General features: G+C 35.3%; 1 protein-coding gene across 2 annotated transcripts in view; it reads left to right on the top strand.

Moving 5' to 3' along the window:
* The window catches only part of SLC26A7 (solute carrier family 26 member 7), a 125,163-nt gene extending 103,452 nt beyond the window's left edge, over positions 1-21,711 (top strand). The window contains exons 13-18 of one of the 2 annotated variants that reach the window (XM_077167175.1): positions 1,338-1,475; positions 5,737-5,785; positions 13,117-13,217; positions 17,372-17,426; positions 17,509-17,612; positions 18,623-21,711. In XM_077167175.1, the coding sequence (XP_077023290.1) occupies positions 1,338-1,475; positions 5,737-5,785; positions 13,117-13,217; positions 17,372-17,426; positions 17,509-17,612; positions 18,623-18,658 (483 nt within the window). In that variant the 3' untranslated portion in view covers positions 18,659-21,711. Of the gene's footprint in view, positions 1-1,337; positions 1,476-5,736; positions 5,786-13,116; positions 13,218-17,371; positions 17,427-17,508; positions 17,613-18,622 lie in introns of those variants that run through there. The other variant, XM_077167176.1, reaches the window with a different exon arrangement.
* The last annotated feature ends 420 nt before the right edge of the window (positions 21,712-22,131 follow it).

The raw sequence follows: 22,131 nt of genomic DNA on the forward strand, positions 1-22,131 counted from the left end.
TGTGTTCTCTCTAAAGGCTCTAAGAAGAATCCTCCTTAGCCTCTTCCAGTCTCTTATGATTCCTGGCAATTTTTGGCATTCTTTGGCTTGTAGATACATCGCTCCCAATCTCTGCTTCTGTTGTCACATGGCATTCTCTCTGTGTCCCTTCTGCTCTTCTTATAATGACACCAGTAATATGGGATTAGGATCAACCAGCTCAGTATTAATTCATCTTAATTTCATTACATCTGCAAAGATCCCATTTCAAAATAAAATCACATTTGTCAGTACCAGGGGTCAGTACTTCAGCATGTCTTTTGGGGGAACACAATTAATGGTAACTTAAGGTTTTTTTCCACCCTTGAGTCATTTGCAGCAAATCTCGATTTCTAGAGTTGTCAGTTTTTGTAGTTAGAGAAACTTTTTGAGACTATCTAGAATACATACCTACTTTAAAGAAAAGGAAACTTAGGTTAAAGGAGTTGTCCAAATTCATATATCTAATATTTTATTTTGTTTTTCTTTCCTCTTCCTGTATGCATTGCTATCCTCTGCATCTTTTTTTTTATATATATATGTGAGCACCAAAGCCTAAGGAAGATTGCTTTCTTTACTTGGCAAGGAGTTATCATTTCATAGACCTTACCATTGTGTCAGTTTCTAGGTCAGCCTCTTGGGCAGGTGAGAAGGCAGTTCAGGTTGTATACCACTAATCGCTGCCAGGAAGACCTGGGACAACATGGCAAAACCTTTTGTTTGACACTTTGTGTTCTCTCTTTCTGTGTCTCTCATCAACCTCCTGGCAACCCAGAGTAACCCAGGCCTGCCCGAAGCGAAATGCTAATCCTCCTATTACCTCTCTGGATCTTTCTCCCAATCCGGGCTATTAGTCACTGGTCAGGTTATATTTCAGCCAGAGTAAAAGCCATGCAAGTATGAGGTGAAAGACTGACACTTGACATTTTGGACACATTTTCATCTTTTTGAACTACTGATGGTTAAGCAAATTGGTTTTTAATTAGTAGACTAAGTGGAAGTGATATTTTTGGGAAGATATTCCTGGTACTGTTTGGATAGTCTCTGCTGTGCCATAGCTTCCCAAAAGCATCCAGGAGGAGCAAGGGTCACTGTATGCATAACTGCAGAGCCGTCTTATGGCTGTTGGTATTTCTTAGTGAAGCTTAAGTATATATTTTCTCTTAGGAAGCATGCTCGTATATAATGTTGTCTAAATAAATTCTAATAATGAAAATGTCAGCTAAGAGATTGCTTCCACACTTGTGTGATTTAGACTCATTGGCTATCATTATGTTTTAATTCAGAACTCTGTGTCTGTTCCTTTTCTTCTCTAAAAGGAAACCCTGCAACAAGTGAAAATTATCTCAATAAACAACCCACTTGTTTTTCTGAATGCAAAGAAGTTTCATACTGATCTGATGAACATAATCCAAAAGGAAAATGCCAGCAATCAGCCACTTGATGATATTAGCAAGGTAGGCTCAGCTGCTTCCTGACTAGAAAACCATGCTACAGATAATCTCACTTCATGATACTGAAAGTTGTGTAATGTAATTATGATACACTGTAAGTGTTTGGAGACATCTCCACGCAGTGAAACTTAACATCGTATTATACTTTTTATTTGATTCATATAGTTAGCATGTCATTAATCATTTTTTTGTTCACCCAGTCATCCCACATATCTAAAGAACATATGTACCTAGTACTATAACCCTGAGAAGAATAAGTATGACAAAGCACTTAGTTAAAAGAACCTTTTACCAAGAGACAGAAGATGGATATGAGTAACTCTAAAGAGATGGAATATGAAAAATGACTTCAGAGAAGCTTACATTGCTGCCATCATTATAACATTGTTATAAAATACCAGCATTCTTTATTCCCTTAAATTGTCCTGATTAACAGTAGTATTGAATCAAATGTGCATCGGCATGATTTAACATAAAATAAGCCATCTGTGGTCATTTGAGTCTTTAAGCCCTCTGCAATGTAGTGCCAAAGATAATGGATTTAAGTTTGCTACTTGCTAGCTGTGAGACCATGGCCAGTTATTGAATCTTTTGAGCTTTTGTTTCTTCAGCTGTAATTGAGATGATTAAATGAGTCAATATATGTAAAGCACTTAGAATAGTACCTGGTCCTTAATCAGTACTATAAAATATTAGCTAATTTTATTATTATGGGTGAATGCAAGTTCTCCTCTCTCTATAAAGCTTTTCTTGACTACTCCAGATCACAAAGATCTCTTCTTTCTTTATATCCTTGTTCTTAAATGATCTCCTGCTCACTTACGTAAATAGATAAATAGAGACACATCACTGGTGCTTCAGGATATATCCTATACCACATTCCTGTCCCTCTCAGCTTCATGCTTTTCTCTCTGGGGCTCATCCTTATCCATGCCGTACACATCCTATATGCAGGATTAGATAATGTTATGTAAGAGCCCAGAACAAAATGAAAATGCAGGGTCCTTTGTTAAAAAAAATGATTAAGAATTTCAAAACGGCGGGTTGCTTGTCTGTGAGGTTGTCCCTGCTTATTTAGTCCCAGTTCGGTCTCTCACCCTCACTATGGTCTTAGGATTTTACTTTCATCAAAAATTGGGGAACCACCAACAGTAGTTTGGGGTTGAGCAAAACTTGCTCTCATGCTAAAGAGGGAGATAAATTCCTAATTGTTCAAGTTGGTCCTAGGCCTATTTTGTTCACAAAGCCATGTTATACTTTGTGGCAATGTTCAATTGTATTATAAGCTGGGTAGGTTTTTGTGGGGTGACTTAAACTCAGAACCATCATGGATAACATGAGTTCTGTGGGAAAATTTGTCCAGAATTCCAAGTAACCTAATAAGCCCACAGGAAGTATTTGGTCTTGATTTTGAAAAATATAAATTTACTTCTTGGAATTATATACTGCTTTGTAGACTTTGCACATCTCATAGAGTATCTAGTGTGATGATTCTTAGTAAGTAATTATTTAGTGCCTCATCAGCCAGTGGTGCTTTCCTTAGAATCCTTCAAGGCTAAAGTTACTCCAGTTTGATTTGGAAATTGAAAATTGGCATGTGTTTATCCTGTCTTCTATGAGGGGTTACCACATATATGATTTTACCTACTTGGTCTTCAGAAATTTGAGCATAATAATGAAATCGAGATCTGGGTTATTGGTAGGTAATGATACACAAAGGAATTCCTCAACTCAGAACTTTATAATGGAAAGAAAGCTTTGTTGAGACTGAGTCCCACCCTGATGGGAAGAATACAAATACTGTCATCTAATTGCAAATTTGCAGCCCATGAATTTTAAAGGTACAGCTTGTGTTTCGGATAGCAATCTAGAAGCTCTGCCCTCTGGGGAACTGGGGATAAACCCTTATACAGAATGGTTGAGTGGGTGGTCCAGGATGGATGGATACTCTTTGGGGCACTTTATATGATTTTTGTCACACACTATCTGTGGTGGATATCTTCCTCTTGTTTCAAGGCTTGTGCCCTTTGTTCAGTTTTCAAGAAGTGAGTCGGCATCAGTTGATCATTGCTGTAGTTGTGCCTCCTCTCCCATGCTTCACACGGTGACCTTGCACTTGAACGGTCTTGAACCCCAGTTTGCTGGCAGCGCCTCTGTCTCCTCTTACCTGCTAGCTGCATTTTCCACAGCCAACAGGCACGGGGATGGGAGCAGCATTTGAAACACCCCAGGACAGGAAGAATTATCTTACTCGAAACATAAACTGAAAAAGGATACCCTGTTCTATTATACTGTGGCTCTTCCTGTACATGGTCATTAAATATCTCTCCTGGCAGGAGCTTAGGAAGATCTCTGGAGCACTTGGGTTTGGTGTATTCATGCACAATATTGTACAGGGAACAAATACTCACATAAGACCAATCACCATTTTGCGTCTTCACTTTTCAAGAGAAGTTTTTATCTGTTGTTTATCCAAAATTTTTTGGTTTTGTCAAACATTTTTAAACAGATTTTATCTTTTTTAGAACAGTTGTAGGCTTACAGAAAAAAATGAGAAAATGGTACAGAGAGTTCCCCCATACCTTACACCGAATTTCCCCTAATATTAACTCCTTGCATTATCATAGTACATTTGTTACAATGAATGAATCAATGTTGCTATATTCTCATTAACTAAAGCACATATTTTACTCAAGTTTCTGTAGTTTTTTCCTAATGTTCTTCTACTGTTCCTGGATCCCATCTGGGATATATCACGTTTGAACATCTTTTCTCCTTAGGCTCCTCTTGGCTTTGACACCTTCTCAGATTTTTCTTGTTTCTGATGGCCTCCTCGGTGTTGGGGAGTACTGGTCAGGTATATTATACGATACCCTCCATTGGAATTCCCTGGTGTTTTCCTCATGGTTAGAGTGGGGTGATGGGTTTGGGGGAGGAAGACTACAGAGGGGAAGTGGGATTTTCATCATATCATATCAAGGGTAAATACCGTCAATGTGATTTAATGTGAGCTGCTATCACCTGGCTGAGGTGCTGTTTGTCAGGTTTCTCCACTGTAAAATGACTTTCCCGTGCCCCCGCCCCCTCCATATCTCTCTATATTTTTGGAATTTTTCAGATGGGAGATTTCAGACTGGGTATTTTTAAAGGGAGAGAAAGGAAACTCACCTTCATTGAATGTTTCATAGGGGCCAGACACTTTAACTAGGCTATCCAACTTACATCATCAACCCATGTATGAGTGACATCACTGAATTTAACATACAAGAAGGGTTGACACTTAGAAATGTGAAATAATCTGGTGGGAATTATACGGTCGATAACTGTCAGAGCCAGATTTAAAATAAACTAACTGAACCACTGGGCATCAAGAGGAGAGAGTGAAGTTTCTCTAGTCAACCTCTAAGATGAAACACTGATTTCTTGGGAAAAGCATTGTTATGTACTGGTTAGGAACATGGGGTTTAAAATTAGAAAGACAGAAGCTTTAGTTTTAGCTGAGGTCTTTCTAGTTTTGTGACTTTGGTCAAATTCTTTCATCTTTCTAAGCTTTAGCTCTGTCATATGAAAAATGAGATCAGTAATTCATAAGATTGTTTTTCCTTATACTTAAAAAAAAAGATTGTTCTGAGGATTTACTACATTAACATAAATTCCTTGGTATATCGTAAGTACTCAGGAAATATTTTCATCAGTAACAACAACCATAGTACATTTTTTACTCAGAGATGCAGTAGGTAGCATGTAATCTCATTGGAAGCATCAATTTTTGGCAATTTCAGATGTTTAGCTCTTTCCTACAGCATTTTCCATCAATCTGGAATGTTTCTCGAGCACATCTGCATGGAGATACATGTGAACTGTTGACTTTGGGGCTAATATTAAATATATGTTATGTACCTCTCCCTCGCAGAATGCGGTGTTAATGAGGTTAATTGTGACTGGATGTGCTACGTGAAAAACACATGCAAATGTTCAATTTGCGATCAAAAATCAAACAAGCCTAATTTTGCAGAAAATATTCTAAAGAAAATAGTCTGCTGATAATGCCAGTCATCTATTGAATGGATATACACTTAGGACTAATTGTCATTTTGTTAGCTCAAACATTGTTTTATTTATCCTTCTGAAAAAATCCAATGAAAAATAATTATTAGAGACTATTATTGAGTTGGTATTTTGTTATTCTTTTGGTAGAAAAGAGTGGTGTACTATTTTCAGGGACAAACATTGATGTTTATAATTACATTTGTTTTCATTTCAGTGTGAACAAAACACATTGCTCAATTCTCTTTCCAATGGCAACTGCAATGGTGAGTTAGCAAAATGGGGGAAAAAAGATATTTTTAAGTGTTCTGGCTTGAATATAACCAGAGAACGGAATCTTTTTCCCTACTGCCTCTCCCTCTACCTTCTCCACTTCCCCTTCCCTTCTCTCTAGCATGCTGCCACCTCAACAACCTACTTCTCTTTCCCCTTGTCCTCCACCCCTTTCTTCTTCTCTTCTCCTCCTTCTATTCCCTAACCCTCCTCCCCTTTTTCCTTTTCCTTCTTCTGCCACCTTCTCCTCCCTAATCCTGTTTCTCTCTTGGGTGGACAGATGAGAGAGACTGTCTGACTCACCATTTCTTTGATGACCACACACTGAACCATAAGAGAAGCTTTATATGTTTCAAACAATGGCTATCACATTGTAGGTTTCTGACCACTGTGGAAATAGTTCGAAATTCTTAACAGAAACAAATTTTAAAACTAAAAGACAATTTGAAAGCTCCCATAAGTTTGGAAATTAGGGAATACTCTTTGAAATTATATTTCCATCAAAAAAGAAACCATGTGGGAATTAGAAAATAAAAGTAACTGAATTATAAGGAAAAAGCTACATATCAAAACGTATGGGGTACAACTAAAGCAGTGCTTAAAGGAAAATTTATATACTAAACTGCATATATTAGGAAAAAAGGATGAAAATGACTGATTTATGCATACATATCAAGAAGTTAAAAATATAAAATGAACCTAAAGAAAGTAGAAGGGAGGAAATAAAGGCAGAAATATAAATTAATGAAATAGAAGACAAAGGCACACTTAAGAGGATTAACAAAGCCCAAATTAGGTTCCTTAAATAGAATTGTTAGACATCAGACAAGACTAAGAAAAAATAAGGCACAAGTAACAAAGCTAAAAGCAGAAAAGAAGATCACTACAGACTTCACAGAGCAGAAAAGACAGTATTATTGATGTCTTGATGCCAAAGAAATGAAACATTTAGATGAAATGGACAAATTCCCAATAATAGGTAACTCTACAGAACTGATTTGTAAGCTAAAAAAAATCCCAACACATTTTCTATAGCCTTTAAAGAAATTAAATCATTAGTCTAAAATCTTCTTACGCAAACATGGTCCCACTAAGGTATCTGCACCAGTGAATTTTACCACATATTCAAAGGAGAAACAATTCAAAACATATTCAAATCTTCCCAAGAATAGAAAATGGAGGGGCATATTTCCCTAATGTTATAATGTTGGCATAACCTTGATACCAATACTTGACTTGGTCAGAGGGAAAAACAAAATGATATGCTAATTTTGTTTGTGAACCTGCAAAGGCAGCTGATCTAAATATATATCTGCATGTGTGTGTGTGTGTCCTTGTGTGTGTGTAGTATGTGTATTTTCATATATATGTATATTTGCTAACAGATTAAAGGAAAACACCTTTGGAAATCTCATCAAATGTAGAAAAAGCATATAATAAAATTCAATGTATATTTATAATAAAACCTCTTAGCAAGAGAATTATCACATCTACTTTTACTACTGTTATTCAGCGTAGTATTGACAGTCGCATTCAGTGTAGTAAGACAAGAAAAAGAAACAAAACACATAAGGATTGGAAAGAGAGATACACCGTTTTCATCATTCACAGATGAAAAATTGTAAATGTAAAATCTAAATATGTACATATATTCTATTTGAATTAATAAAAGAATTTAGCAAGGTTTTTGTGCATTCATGGATGCAGCTCAGATGTCAGCTTTCCTAGTCTTTTCTGACATATTTTGGCAAATTTACTTTATCTTACCTGGTGATCGCAAAGACTCTTACAGGAAGCCTTGGGCACCCAGGGGCCCCTTTATAGTAATCAGAACTGTTTGATGAGAATATTTCTTCCAGCACCTCCCTCCTTCTCTATCCCCAATGCTACAGAATATTCTGGGTCCTCCAATCTCTGCCTTTTGTTCATTGACACCATTTTGCTTTAAATTTTAAGACTTTAAATGTTAAGGTTATGTTTCCTCATGTTCTTGATTTCACCTCCTGATTTAATTACTGAAAACTCTAACTCTTGTTTTCACTTCCACATTTCCATTTCTATGACTGTGATGCTGTCCTTAATCATATTCAAAATACACTTTTATCAAAGGACTGACTGACAGACTGAAATAATGAATGAATGAGAAGCCCAAAACGTGCACATATTTTCCAAATATAGTATTATGGCATATCCTAAATGTATTCTTATCTCCTTGTTTTCTTGAGAAATTAAAGCAGATATAAATCTGCTTCTGAACAGTAAATTGATATCAGCAGAAAATGCCTTCTTTTAAAAAATTGTGAGTGACTCACAGACTGTCAATAACCTTTTGAAGTATATAGAAAGCACTTCTAAATTATGCAAATATGAATACTTTTTAATTAAAGGAGTTAATGAATATTCCACAGGAGCGAGATGGCTTCCACAGTTTGGAGTTAATTGCCCACCCACACCTGATGGTTAATTTTCTTTCTGAACTGTTTTTTATAGTTAAAGCCTATCATTTACCATAACCCACATGGGTAGAGATTAACTGCCTCCTTTGCACATGCTCCAAGCTTACGTCATTTTGCCGAAGGCAGGGTATTAGCTGTGCATTCACTTTACTCTTTTCTAGGATGATGTGATTTTTATTACACTGGTTGATTTGAACGCAAGTATATAGCCATAAAATTAGTACAATGGCAGAACTGATGGGTTACCATATAAAAGAAAACTTGATTTACTTTTGAAAAAGTTTCAAATATGTCCATTGTATTTAAAGTTTCATTTGAGTAAATTGGTAATTTCACCCTTAAGGATGTCTGTGTTTTCTTTAGAAAAGATATAAATTGGTAATTTCACCCTTAAGGATGTCTGTGTTTTCTTTAGAAAAGATACTGTGCATTGCTTCTTATCCACAATTACATGGAATGAGCTTTTTGTTTTGCTTTGTTTTATTTTCTTTTGTTTTGGATGGTCTGAAAGTCTACAAATATTTTTGATTAAAGGAACAGCAAAGAAGAAACTCAAGTGTTAAAATAGAAGAAAAGGCAAGCAATGGCATGAATGCACTCTGTAGATATTGGAAGGGATATGTTTGTATCACCATTGATAAAGTCAAAACCTTTTCATGGTTAGTAATCTATTACTACTTATATTATGAAACAATTACAATAAAATAAAGAGTGACAATTATAATTTAGAAGTGAAATAAATATGGTAGGATAAAAAAGAAAAAAAATCTATTTCTTAAAGAATTATCTGTACCTTTCACCATTTTCTAGCCATTTAGATTCAGTGATCAATCTCTCTACATACATACACACTGTTTTTTGCCATAGTATTTTTAAGTTCATATTGGCAGCAAAATTTTTGATCAATTAACACTGGCTTGCTGAGCCACTGAGTTGATAAAAATTCTAGCGTGTTGCTTGGATTTGCTTGAACTCTCTGGAAAAAAGTACCATGAGTGATCAGCCTTGTCTGCTCTGGGTATGGAATTGGCTTGAAAGAACTTATGGCATGTAATTATAGATAATAATTTCTGTAAACTACTTCAGTTAAAGCAATGCATTGACATCTTTTCTAAATGAAATAATTGCTAATATTCTTTCAGATTATAGTTTCTTTTTACCACAGCCTCTCTTGTAGATATTATTAAAATTATCATTTGTTCTAGAAAATAAAGCATAAGGCTTACAGATCTCAGGAAAATTCACAGTTTCATTTAATTTAAAATTTTTAGGATTAAATATCAATACTAATCATTTTTTCTACAGAAATTTTTGGACACTGAATTTTAGATAGCCACTTATTTAAAAATATGCACTATGATAAAAAATCATTGCTCTGCATAAATGGATTGTGATAAGGACCTTATTACTTGTAATATCAAATCATGTCATCAATGTCATTTTAAGATCTATTGCAGAAGATGTCAATGGTTTAAGTCATTAATCAAAGCCATTAGATTTTTAAAAATACTGATTTATTTATATTTAGCAGGCATACCCATCTTTTAGCAGTGAAATGCCATAAATGTTTAACAACCAACTCTGGGGGAGGGGAGGTAAAGCCCTGATTTGTAGTGCTTGCCAATTTCTATAGTGTAATTACTTCTACTCTACCTGATTTGTACCTGTCAACATGCTGTCACTAAACATGGATTCAGGAAGAGATGCTTAATGAAGACTTTCAAGAGCCTATATGAACTGGCTCCAACTTACCCTTGCTTTTAAAGCATTTAAATTTATTTTCTAAAGCATATTTGTTCAAATAGATCTGTTTAGGAACTCTTCAAATATTAAACTCCATTGTACATTGCAAACATGATTAGACAAAATGAAATTTTGTAAAAAATATATCTAATTCAATATATATACATATATGTATTAAATATTAAATATATGTAGGTCATATACATTTTTGAATTTTGCTAGAAAAGCTTATATTACCTAACACTTAATTGTTAGAGAAATATTTTTATGTTCTGAAAACACAATAAAATCTTTCCAAATTGGATACAAATGTACTTATGAATTGTGAAAAATATGCAAGGAAATACATGTCACAGATTAAATAATGAGCTAATTGTCTTAGCAACCTCTTTTAAAATACTGGCCTGGCAATTCTGACTCTTAGCAAAATAGAACAAAAGTATCTAATTAATGCAGAACCCGCATAGGTTTTTTCTGTCTCAGTGGTGTGGGATGTGTATATGTGTGTGTATGTTTACATGAGTGTGTATTTGTGGAACTAGGAGATAAAAGGAGTAAATACCAATCAATAACCCTGTTTTGCTTAGGACATGTATTTTCCTTTTCCCTGCAATCTTAATTCCCTACTTTCTCTAAGAACAGTGACACGTCTTACTTGAGGATCTAAGTAAGAGCCCCTGCATTAGCATGGTGGGGGAGGGGGGTATCTTCTGCTTAATTAGGCACAGAAGGAATGGCCATGATTACTACTGAGTGGTCAATGGATTAGATCAGTTGTGATTACTTTCAATTTTGTGTGAGATTCTAATTTACTGTCTCAAGCCAATGGAAATATAGCCTGAATCTGTACTACTTGCCTAGCCCTATTCCCCTGGGAGAAACAGAAGGCGCTTGGAGTGCTGGGACATAGTAAGTACTCAATACATGTTGACTGAATGGAGGCAGGAGGAGTTGGAGATCTTAAGCTAGCATTAGTGCTCACTTAGGGCTGTCCCTTGTGGTTGGAAGGCTCGTATCTCTACATCATTTCTCCTTTTTGGAATCTTATACATCCTTCAAGGCCACTTTTTTATGTGAAACTTTCCCTGATTACTCCAAGAGACTTCTTTCAGCCTTGCTCAAGACAAAAGTCAGGATCTTACTGACTTTTGTATCACTCAGTACATTTTTTTTTAATTGATATATATTATGTATTCACATACCTTGTCATCATCCAAAATATACAATGTTTCAGAAGATCATCATGTAACTGTGCATTTATCACAATCAACTTTTTTTCTTTTTTGTGAAAAATAACATATATGCAAAAAACCAATTAATTACAAAGCACACCATAACAATTAGTTGTAGAACAGATTTCAGAGTTTGGAATGGGCTACAATTCCACAATTTTAGGTTTTACTTCTAGCTGCCCTAAGATACTGGAGAATGAAAGAAATATCAATTTAATTATTCAGCAGTCATACTCATTTGTTAAACCTGACCTTCTCTGTATAACTCCACCATCACCTTTGATCTTTCTCCCCCTCTTTAGCGGTATTTGGGCTGTGCCCATCCTAGTTTTTTCAAATTGGAAGGAGCTGTCGATAATATAGGATAGGGGGGATGGAACTAATTGATGTTCTGGAGAGGCTGGCCCCTCTGCATTTCAGGATTTGTGTGATCCAGGGATCTATCTGGAAGTTGTACGTTTCTGGAAAGTACATGGAACCTTTGTAGAATCTTATATAATGCCTTAAGTGTTCTTTAGGATTGGCAGGAATGGTTTTGGTTGGGCGTTGACAAGTTATGATAGATAGCAATGTTTAACTAAAGTGTGCATAAAAGTGACCTCCAGAGCAGCTTCTTGACTCCTTGACTCTGTTTGAACTCTTTCAGCCACTGATACCTCATTTGTTACACTTCTTTCCCCCCTTTTAGTCAGGATGGCATTGTTGATCCCATGGTACCAGGGCCAGGCTCATTGCTGGGAGTCATCTCCATCCACTATGTTTTTAAAAGTTTCTTGAACATAGTACATTCTCTATGATTATTATTTGAATTAATAATATGAATATAGATCTAAAAGTGAAATTTGAGAGCAAATCCTGTATCTAAATACACTTTCAAATACATTAGGAATTACTTTGTAGCGTTTCTCCTTTCCCTAAAAATGACTGCTCTATATAAATTTTCAGTGTCTGTATTTTCTGCTCACCTATTTTTACCTCTAGGCAGCAGTTTTTTAAAGGCATTATTTCCCTATCCTTCTCTCCAGTGCTAATTGAGGGATAACCTAATTCCATTTTTCTGTAGCCAGTAGAGGGGAAAAACTTAGGCCATTTTAAAGGGCAGAACTATTCCAGTGAAGATTTAAATTTCAAAGAATTCATAATCCAAATAAAATTTGGGTTTTTCTTTGTTAGACTGTACTTCCTAACAGTGGGGAATCTTAGCCTAAGTGATCCACTCTGAGCCACTTCACTCCTTAGAAGGAGCCCAGATGTGGCCTGCCACTGCTTAGAAATATATTATCCATCTCACGTGAGGAAGCTGTGGCCCAAAAAATGTCCATGAGTAAGAGGTCATGATCTCCTAAGTAAAATCATTTTTATTTCCATCAGGTACATTTGAAGGCAGATTGACCATGAACCAAATGGACCTTAGGTTTCAGGGCTCCTTACACAGAAGTCTTCCTTCTAGTATAATGCCCAACCTGAATGAGCTTCTGGAACTACAAAACAGGGCTCTGACTCTGGGCATGTCCATTAAGAAAACGGTGTGCTATTATGGAAAGAGCACTGTTTAGAATATCTGGAGGCCCTGGTGCTGTGTCTGCTCAGTGCCAAGTGCAAAGTATCCTTTCAAAATCATGTAAAGCTTCTGAACCTCCGTTTGCCTGTCTGCGACATGAGAATGGTAACTAACCTGTTCTGCCTTCCTCTTTGAGTTATGTAGTCATGACCAGAAATAACATTCTGATGACCAGTAATCAGAGAGTTCAGAAATAGTAAGTAATTGAAAAGTTAGAAAATTAAGTGGTATTCAGACTGAGTGTTGTTAAACATAAGCCAAAGCTATTTTCTACCATTCGAAAAAGTCTGCAGCAGACTTCTCCCTAATTCAAGTCTCTCTTCCTCCTACAGAAGAGGCTTCCCAGCCCTGCCCTAACGAGAAGTGTTCTTTAATCCTGGATTGCAGTGGATTAACCTTTTTTGACTATTCTGGAGTCTCCATGCTTGTTGAGGTATTTACACAGCGTGGGTTTGAATTGATTCTTTCTTTTCACTTAATAGCATGGATTTTCATTAGTCATTGTCTTAGCTCTGGGGTCCTGAACCTACTTGTTCCATCACCCATTTCACACTGTTCTCCCCAAAGGATGGAGGATTGCATGCCTCTCTGCTACCCCGAAATATCTCTTTATGCTTCTCCATGTGTGTGTGGGGGGTTCGGGAGTGGGGGCCTTCACACAGGGTGGTCAGAGAGCAGAACGCAGGTATGTGATATAACTGGGCATAGTGTCTGCTGAGCAATCACCTGGTGTGGTTTCTAGGAAGGAGAAGAAAAATGCCCAGCAGGATACAGGCTGTGTGAGCAGGGGCTTTGTGATGGGACGATGTCCCCTTTCACGTCATGGCTGAGCACAGTCTGACTGGATCTGGATGGTGGCTTTTCTCTCTGGCCTCCCCGGCTATGGCAGCTGCTCCTCTACCCAAGTTCTTCATGGGGTCTTTATGGTCAGGATGTGTAGAAATAACTATATTTCTCCAAAGCTGGTGGCTCATAAGGTCCCATCCCTGCCTTTGCCAATTCAAGGAAAACTCTGGCACTTCTGGGATTTTTTTTTTCCAGGTCTTCTTGTGTGTGTGTGAAATACTAAATCAACAAGAAATTACCCTTTTGCTTATTTCTTTCTGTTCCATCTATAAATCCCCTAAATTGGCGGTGGGGGAGTCTTGACAGTGGAACATCGTCTGTTCCTGAACTATCCTCAACTGTTCATTGGCTTCTACTTTATAAAACTAAATTCACCTCAGCTTTGAGTATTTGCTTTCCAGGAGTTTTTCTTTCCTTGTTCTCATAGGGTCTCATCCTATATAAGTATGGCTTTGCATTCAGCCAAAGACTTAATTAAAGCCCTAAAAATGTCCTGGAGCTCCTCCTTTGCATATCTTTCTCCTTTTCATTGCTCTGCCCCCCAAATTTCACCCATCCAAGTCCACTGAGACCCACATTCTGTTTTCTCAGCAAAGCAAGGCTGCTGCATTTTGCTTGGAACCTGCCACATCATGCAGTGGCCTAGAAAATATTTTGTGTCAGAATACTGGGATTATCAGAGGGCTTGCCTCATTAGTTTTTCTCCTTTTGAGGGACTCAGTCCAGTCTCTCTTACCCAATGTCTGAGAACAGTTGTTTGAGAATTTTTGTGCAGTTTTCTACTTATTTATGAAGGATGTGGTATTCTTCATAATACCATGTCCAGAAGTGGAAATATGACTTCCACCCTTAGAATGTATTGTAAATTCAGCTATGTGTGTGTGATTTAATGTAAGATACATCAGTATGATATAAACAAATCTAGTTATAAACATTTCCAAGTTTACTTTCACTGTAAAATATTTTTAAATATTAAAAATATTTTAATATTAATTAAAATTTAATTTAATTAAAAAAATTTTTTTTGACTTAAAAAATTAAGATCAGTAGCCTTTAAAGTTCTCACATTGTAGATTTTATTTTCTTGTGATATTGCATAACTTGTATCTCTATTAATTTATATATTTTTATTATTTATATTTTAAATTTATTTTGAGATTTTCAAATCTTTAAAACTTACGTTAGTACAAAGGTAAATTTCAGTATAGCTTTCCTATGAAGTTACAAGGGAAGAGAGTGTGTGGAGGGGAAGCTGCCTGACATGTGAAATCTAAGAGTGCAACCTCAGCTCTTTCACACTAGCTGTGACTTATTGGGGAAATCATCTCACAAATCTGGATCTCAATGATTAATTTTGTAAAAGTGAGGAAGTTAGACTAGATAACTGCCAAAGTAACTTCCAGTGATAAAATTCTGATTTTGTTCCAGTATTAGGAGATATTCAGAAAGCAAATAAATTATGCAAAATAATATATTTTTATATATCCTTGGCCTTACATCTAGTGGTAGTTTTGTCAAGTCACTCTTTTTATCATTGAGAATGCTTTTATTTTTTTGTGGTTCGCTATATAAATTTTGCACAATTTTGGCATACAGTTCAATATGATTATGTCCTATTTTCTTGCACTTAAAACTGCACAGACCTGAGTCATTGGCAGATTTCTTGTGTTTCATATTTTTATTTACTCTGTGTTGTGGTCTGGACAAGTACTCTCAAAACTTTTATGTGCCGAAGGGTCATTTGGGGTGCTCATTTATGCAGTCTTTTGGGTCTTGTTTTGATCCAGGAATTTTCATTTTGAACAACCTTTAGGTAATTCCGATGCAAGCCCAAGGATCATATTTTGAGAAACACTAGATCGGGATTGTCCTTTTACTAGAAAAGGCCAGAATGTATACTCTTGCTCAGTTGCATTTGAAATTTGTTTCTGAATATACACTAATATTTACTGACTGCCCTCTAGATACTGCATATCAGGATTTAGGGTTAGCCAGGTGGGGGTTCCTACTCACACTGAGCTTAGGAACTAATTTAAAGGTATTCAGAAAATCTGTGTACTTGGCTTTTTGAAAAGAGCTTTATTTTTTATTCATCTTAATGGTTTTTAAATTCTATGTAATAGAATAAATCAATAGAATGATGAATAAATCATCTGATGTGTTTTATTTGCCATTATTAATGGCAAATAAATGTATTTATTTATTTATATTTGCCATTATATTATTAATTATATTTGCCATTAATTATATTTGCCATTCGTCATCCATACATTCAAAACCACCAGTTCTGTGATTTTGGCCAGAGTGTTTGTTTGCTTTTCTCTAAATGAGAATTTGAAACAAAAAGTATAGAGCACTTAATAAATACTCAGTAATTCTAACTGCTCTTTTTGTTTCATTTGATGAAAGTCATTTCTTAAAATGTAATTAATATCATTACAACTAATATTATTTCTAAATTCTAGCCACCCTGAAAGAGGGTTCAGAGTAAAGAGCCACAGGGGCTTCTCAGCCATGCACATGTTTCTGCTTCTTAACAACACTCCTGGATTATTTTCTTAATTACTTTAGTTAAAGGAGCATTGTCCTGGGACTGGTAGGTAGAAGGAAGTGGGGTGACCTCCATTCATTCTTCTATTTGGGACACTTGAGAGGTCAGTGAACTGGAGATTGTTTATCAGCATCAACATATTACCCATAGCAATGTGTTCATGCCTCACTGAGCTTAAGAAAAAGTCAAACACTGAGTGGTCACCTTGAATTTAATTATTCTAACTTACAAAAACAAGAGCCATTTATTCAGTGGTAAAGTTTCATTCCATCCATCCGTCCATCTCTCCATCCATCCATCCATCCATCCGTCCATCCATTTTTTATGCTCAGTGATAACATCTATTATTTCACATTCTCCACATGTAAAGAGAACTGCTTACTATTCTAAGTATTGTGCACACCCTTAGAATGTGTTGTAAATTCAGCTATGTGTGTGTGTATATATATATATATTTAATATAAGATACATCAGTATTATATAAACAAATCTAGTTATAAACATTTCCGGGTTTACTTTCACTCATTTTCATGGACTGGCTTTGATCTGAGTGAATTTGAGATTGGAGTCCTCAGTAAGTCGTTTCTACTAGACATATTCTAGGATTTAAAGGAGGCGCAACTCTAAACTTTTCCAATTCTAAGAGATTTCAGGACCTCGTATCTTGATGGACCTTTAAAAATGGAAGTTGGCCAGTTCTGTTTGCTTGGATTTTAGTAGGGTTCGCAATTTACCATCTATGGTTGGTATTTAGAGAGTACGTAAATTTGCTGAAGTTAATGTAAAATATTAAAGTAAGGAATAAACCAAAAGGGTTTCATCCTTTTTGCTAATGGTTCCTTGACTTTCAGTAAAAGAAGTTGACAACAAGTTTAATATTATTCTTATATGGAAGGAAATGTGATATTTTATTTTGATTAAATAAAGTGGAAAATATAAACCATCAATTTTAGTCGCAGTAAAGGTAAATGCTGTGCTGTATTAATCTTAATTTGCTAAGAGGAGTCCCTTTCAGAAATTCTCCAGGTTATGTCCGACTGTGTAACAATGTCTCCCTCTGGTGGTCCGACTTCACAAGCATTGGCTTTCTTTTTTAACTAGACATTCTCATATTTGTTCTGAGGTTCATCTTATTCCCTCCCACCATCCATCCTAAAGTAATTGTAGGCGTGCAATTTTAATTCCTCTAGGCTTACATGGACTGTAAGAGCAGGAGTGTGGATGTCTCATTAGCCCACTGCACAGGTAAGAGACAGCCCTTGGCTAACTTTAAATATGAGCCAGCTGCTGCTCCATGTATCCTTATATTGCCTGTGCTTTCTTGTAGCTTCCTTGATAAGAGCAATGCAGTACTATGCAAATCTAGACTCAGAGAGACAAATCTTTTTCGAATCAGTATCTGCTGCAATAAGTACTATCCATTCAAATAAGGTGAGTTGAGTATGTTGGCATGTAGGAGTGGTAACAAAAAATTAGAATGTAGAATCAAGTCCTTTGCATTGTTTATATTAGCCTATCACGCCACTGGCGTCTAAAAGCTACTTCCCTCTCCGAGTCCTCTTCTGTAAGGAAAGGAGCATATCCATCCCTTTTTTTGTATTTTTGGGCCACTTCTGAACAATTGCTTAATAATTGAATCTTCCAACAATATCACTGCTTAGAGGATTTGATGATCACCTATTAAGTGCAAATCACATGCTTGTTAAATAATTGCTTCTTCTAAAACCCACTATGCTGGGAATTTGAATCCACTTCTCTCAAATGAACTAAACTCTAAATATAGCTTTTTCTTTTCTACCCTAATACTTTTGCCTCTAAGCTATATTGCAATCTTCGGAAACATTAGTTTCCAGTGCTCACATGATCTGAAGTGTCGACATTATTTTCCAAATACTGGACTTCATAATTTAGTTTTAGAACTGTGCCTAGAGCTTTGTTTTCCTGTAATTTTTTCTTTGATTTTTTTAAAATCATTTTGCTTTTCCTCATCTGTAGAACAGCATTTGGTGTCTCCCAGACTCATCCCTATTATATTCAATTAAACAGTATGCATTTACAGAATATTATTAGCATTACTATATTGTTACTTACCTAACATTTATTATTTACTATGCTCCAAGAATAGTCTAAGGACTTTACCTATATTAATTCACTAAATTTGTCATAACTTTATGAGGTAGATACAACTATATTTAACCTCATTTTTAGAAATGAGGAAAATGAGTCCAGGGAAGTTACACTTTAAATTGGTAGAGCTGGGTTTTCAAACCAGCAGCCTGACTTGGACCTGGTTCTTTAAATTGCCATAATCTGCTGTCTTCATAGAACATCTACTTTCTTAGCCTGGATGAGCATTTTGCTTCATTTACTACTGTTCTTTAATATGGTACCAATTTAAGAACTGGATTGGTGTCATGTGCTTATTTCTTCTTATGTTGCAGAATTTGAGCAAACTCAGTGACCACAGTGAAGTGTGATGCCCTCCTGCTGCATACAGCTCTTGGCTTTAGGAACTGTCCCGAAGAGACCGTCCCTGGCATTCTGTATGACTTTTTTTGTTGTTTAGATCCTACAGATGACCTTTCTTATGATACATATAATATGACTTAGTAACCACAGAGCCACTGATCAAAGTTTGCCAACAGTTGTTTCATAATCTTTGTTAGTAAGCAAGTTCACTTGGTAGATTATCAAATAGCAATTTCATATACAACTTTGGTATGTATTTACTTTTGCTGAAAGGTAAACATGTTTTTTTTCTTTCACCATAGTATTTTGTATTGTTTTATTTCTATTTTGTCGTAAGTTAATTTGTAAAACTGAGAACCACTTTTGTCATAAGATAAAAGATTTGGGATATTTGCAAGTCATTTGTAAAAATCCAGATGGTCTGCAATCTGCAATCACACATTAAAAAAAAAAAATAGAAAACGTGTCATTTTCCCCTACAAAGAAAATTCATTAAACACCAGTGAGGTCAAATTTTAATCTGTACAATATAAAATGAAATTCACAGAAAATTAATCAAATGAAATTAACAACAAACTAGAAATCATTGTTCTGCATAGCCATGGGAGTAATCAGGAATGTTATCACATGCAGAAGAAAACTGGTATCTCAGTGAAATCAAGGTCTTGACATTTGTCCCTTTTGCTGTGAATATTGGAAACATTTAGGTTTTCCAGACTTGATAGCTCTAATCTTCACATCCCATCCGTCCCATTCATCCCATCCCATCCCTTCCATCCCATCCCATCCCATCCATCTCATCCCATCCCATCCCATCCCATCCCATCCAATATGAGCCTCCATTTCAGCTTAAATTTAGTTGGAGCTATAGAATTTGGAAGTTGCACATTTTATGTATTTTCCCCATATATGATTTTTAGATAAGAAAGTGTGTATGTGCTATTATCAGTGTATAATTAACTGTAGTTGTTTGGGATTTTCCTATTTCAGAGAGGTAGTCAATATATTATAATACAATTATCTATGTCTCTGTAGATAGATCCCCATAGCCTGCTTTTCTTTTTCCTTTATTCTTTTCTAGAGGAGAGTGTGGATTGCTGATTGTCTGTAAATCCACCACATTGGCAGGATAAATGGCAAATAGATATAGGCCATACCAAGTTATATGTTATTGTTTTCATGCTTGTACATGTATTTTCAATCACACATAAGTACACAGAGTTACATAATTTTATCTAAAATTGATTCAGCTAAGAAGAGAACTCATTTTCAAAAACATGTGTAAATACATAATCAGGCTTAAGTCTTAGGGAGTTTTAACTGTTCTGGAAATTATTGATGTAAGAAACAGCCAGGTACTTTACAGTGAGTTTGTGAAGGAACTTGAAAATAAAATCAAAAGACTGGGCATTTAGGTGCTGTCATGGGCATCGGTAAGAGTAAATTTGAGTGCTGAGTGATTTGTTATAATGGTCCCTAACAAATGTGTAGTGAACCTTTGTATGACCCTTGAGTTTAATATTAAGTCCTAGGCAGGACAATATAATGAAATGAAAGGGAAAAAATAAAAGTATGTTTTGAATACTCAGGCATTTCACTATTGATTGAAATGAACTACAATGAATAGTCCTTTTTCCCAAGGTAGGCTTAGTCCCTTAATTAGTAGTTTGGAATGAATTGAGTCAGGGCAACTGATATTCCCAACAATGTTTCAGGGAAAGGTGGAGGTAATAGTTGGAGGTAAAATTTTCTTAGAGAAAGGTGTTTTATCCAGCTTTGTCCAATTAAATTATTCCTTTATGATATGATAGTGGTAATATTATCATCCCTAATCCATGGGCAATGGCAGATAAACAGAGTCAAGGAAAGTCAAGGAAATAAAAAAATATTTTTCTATATATAAATGGATATTTTGCTGTGCAACTTTAGCCCATAATTGAATTCATGCACTACAGGCGTTTTCCAATTTGTTGAAGATCATGGACCATGGATGACACTATAATCATTATACTTAATCAATGTGTGGTTTTATTGCTAAAGCTGACACAGTATCGTCTGAGCAATTGTATTTGAATGCATTTCAGTGTTTATAGTAGAAGCTTAATGGATAAAACTTTAAAACCAATAATTTAGATGTCAACTAATGTTATATTCAAAGCAAAGGAAGAATGTTGAATAAAGCATTTTGTCGCAGGACTTTTCCTGCATGCCAAGGCCAATGATTGATGGCCTAAAGGAACTCCCTGAAATTGAATTCTGAGAGTCCAACAGTTGCATATGAGTTTTAGACACACAAGATTCTAACATGCAATTGTTAATTTCAAATCAAGTATTAATAGAGCAGGAACGATAATATGGCACTGATACTGGGATGTTTCTGGAGTCACACTGAATTATTTGAATGAGAACCCCTTATATTTATGTATGATAAACTATTTCCATATTACTTGTGGTAAAATAAAAGTGGAAAAAATTAAACTGACCTACAAGAGTGTTAAGGAACTAATAGAGTGACATATAAATTAAGAATAAAATATGTAAGCAGGAAAAGACTATTAACATTACATTTATGCAAATTAATTGACCTTAAATTTCACCATTTGTCTTTCATTTTAAAGGTTATTTGCCCCGATTATATGTTTCAAGTATTATAAGATCTAGTTAGAACTACTTTGCAGTAATTTATTTGACAGATATCTATTTTATAAATATGTAATATAATGAGGAAAGAGATCTTTCCTTTTTAATGAAAACATTAATGTGTTAATACCCCGTATGGATATGTTTGACATTTAGTGGTTACTAAAATATATCAGTATGTTGTTGAACATACATATTCCTTAGAAATGGACATTCTGTATTCTGTGGGATGATGATCTAATTCGATATAGAGTATGCTTTTTGGCAGAGAATATGATGCCAGATTTCAAATGGGGTGTTAAGTGGTGCTTTCAAAATCCAAAGATTTTTAGTTAAGAATCATGTAGGCTAATACGCTGCACTTATTTTCTGTATTTTACAATGCATTTAATTATCTTTTTTATAATTCTTTGTACTAACTCAGCATGTAACAACCAATTTACATGGAAATAAATTGAAATATAATAACTATTATGTTTAAATGAATTTGTGTCCATTAATTCAGAGTTTTTACTCTCCTGCAAAGCAAATAACACATATTGCTTTCTTAGACTGACCACAGAGTATTATGTATTGAAATTTCCTGGAAGTATCTATTATTCTAATTTGTTCTTAAAAAATTTCAACCTAGGACTGTGAGGTATTATCGTGTTTTAATTTATGGATAAGTGTACTTTTGCTACATTTGAACAATCCCTTCTTAAATCCTTTTGTTCTAATCTTAATTAGTATTCACTTTAATTTTTTATTTGTTTGGTTTCTTATTTATATAATGTTGTTTGACTTTCCTAAGTTCCTAGAATGAGTTCAATCAACATCTTTCATCATTTTAGAGGTTACT

This window comes from Tamandua tetradactyla, chromosome 6 (assembly GCF_023851605.1).
Source record: "Tamandua tetradactyla isolate mTamTet1 chromosome 6, mTamTet1.pri, whole genome shotgun sequence".
Classification (NCBI taxonomy): domain Eukaryota; kingdom Metazoa; phylum Chordata; class Mammalia; order Pilosa; family Myrmecophagidae; genus Tamandua; species Tamandua tetradactyla.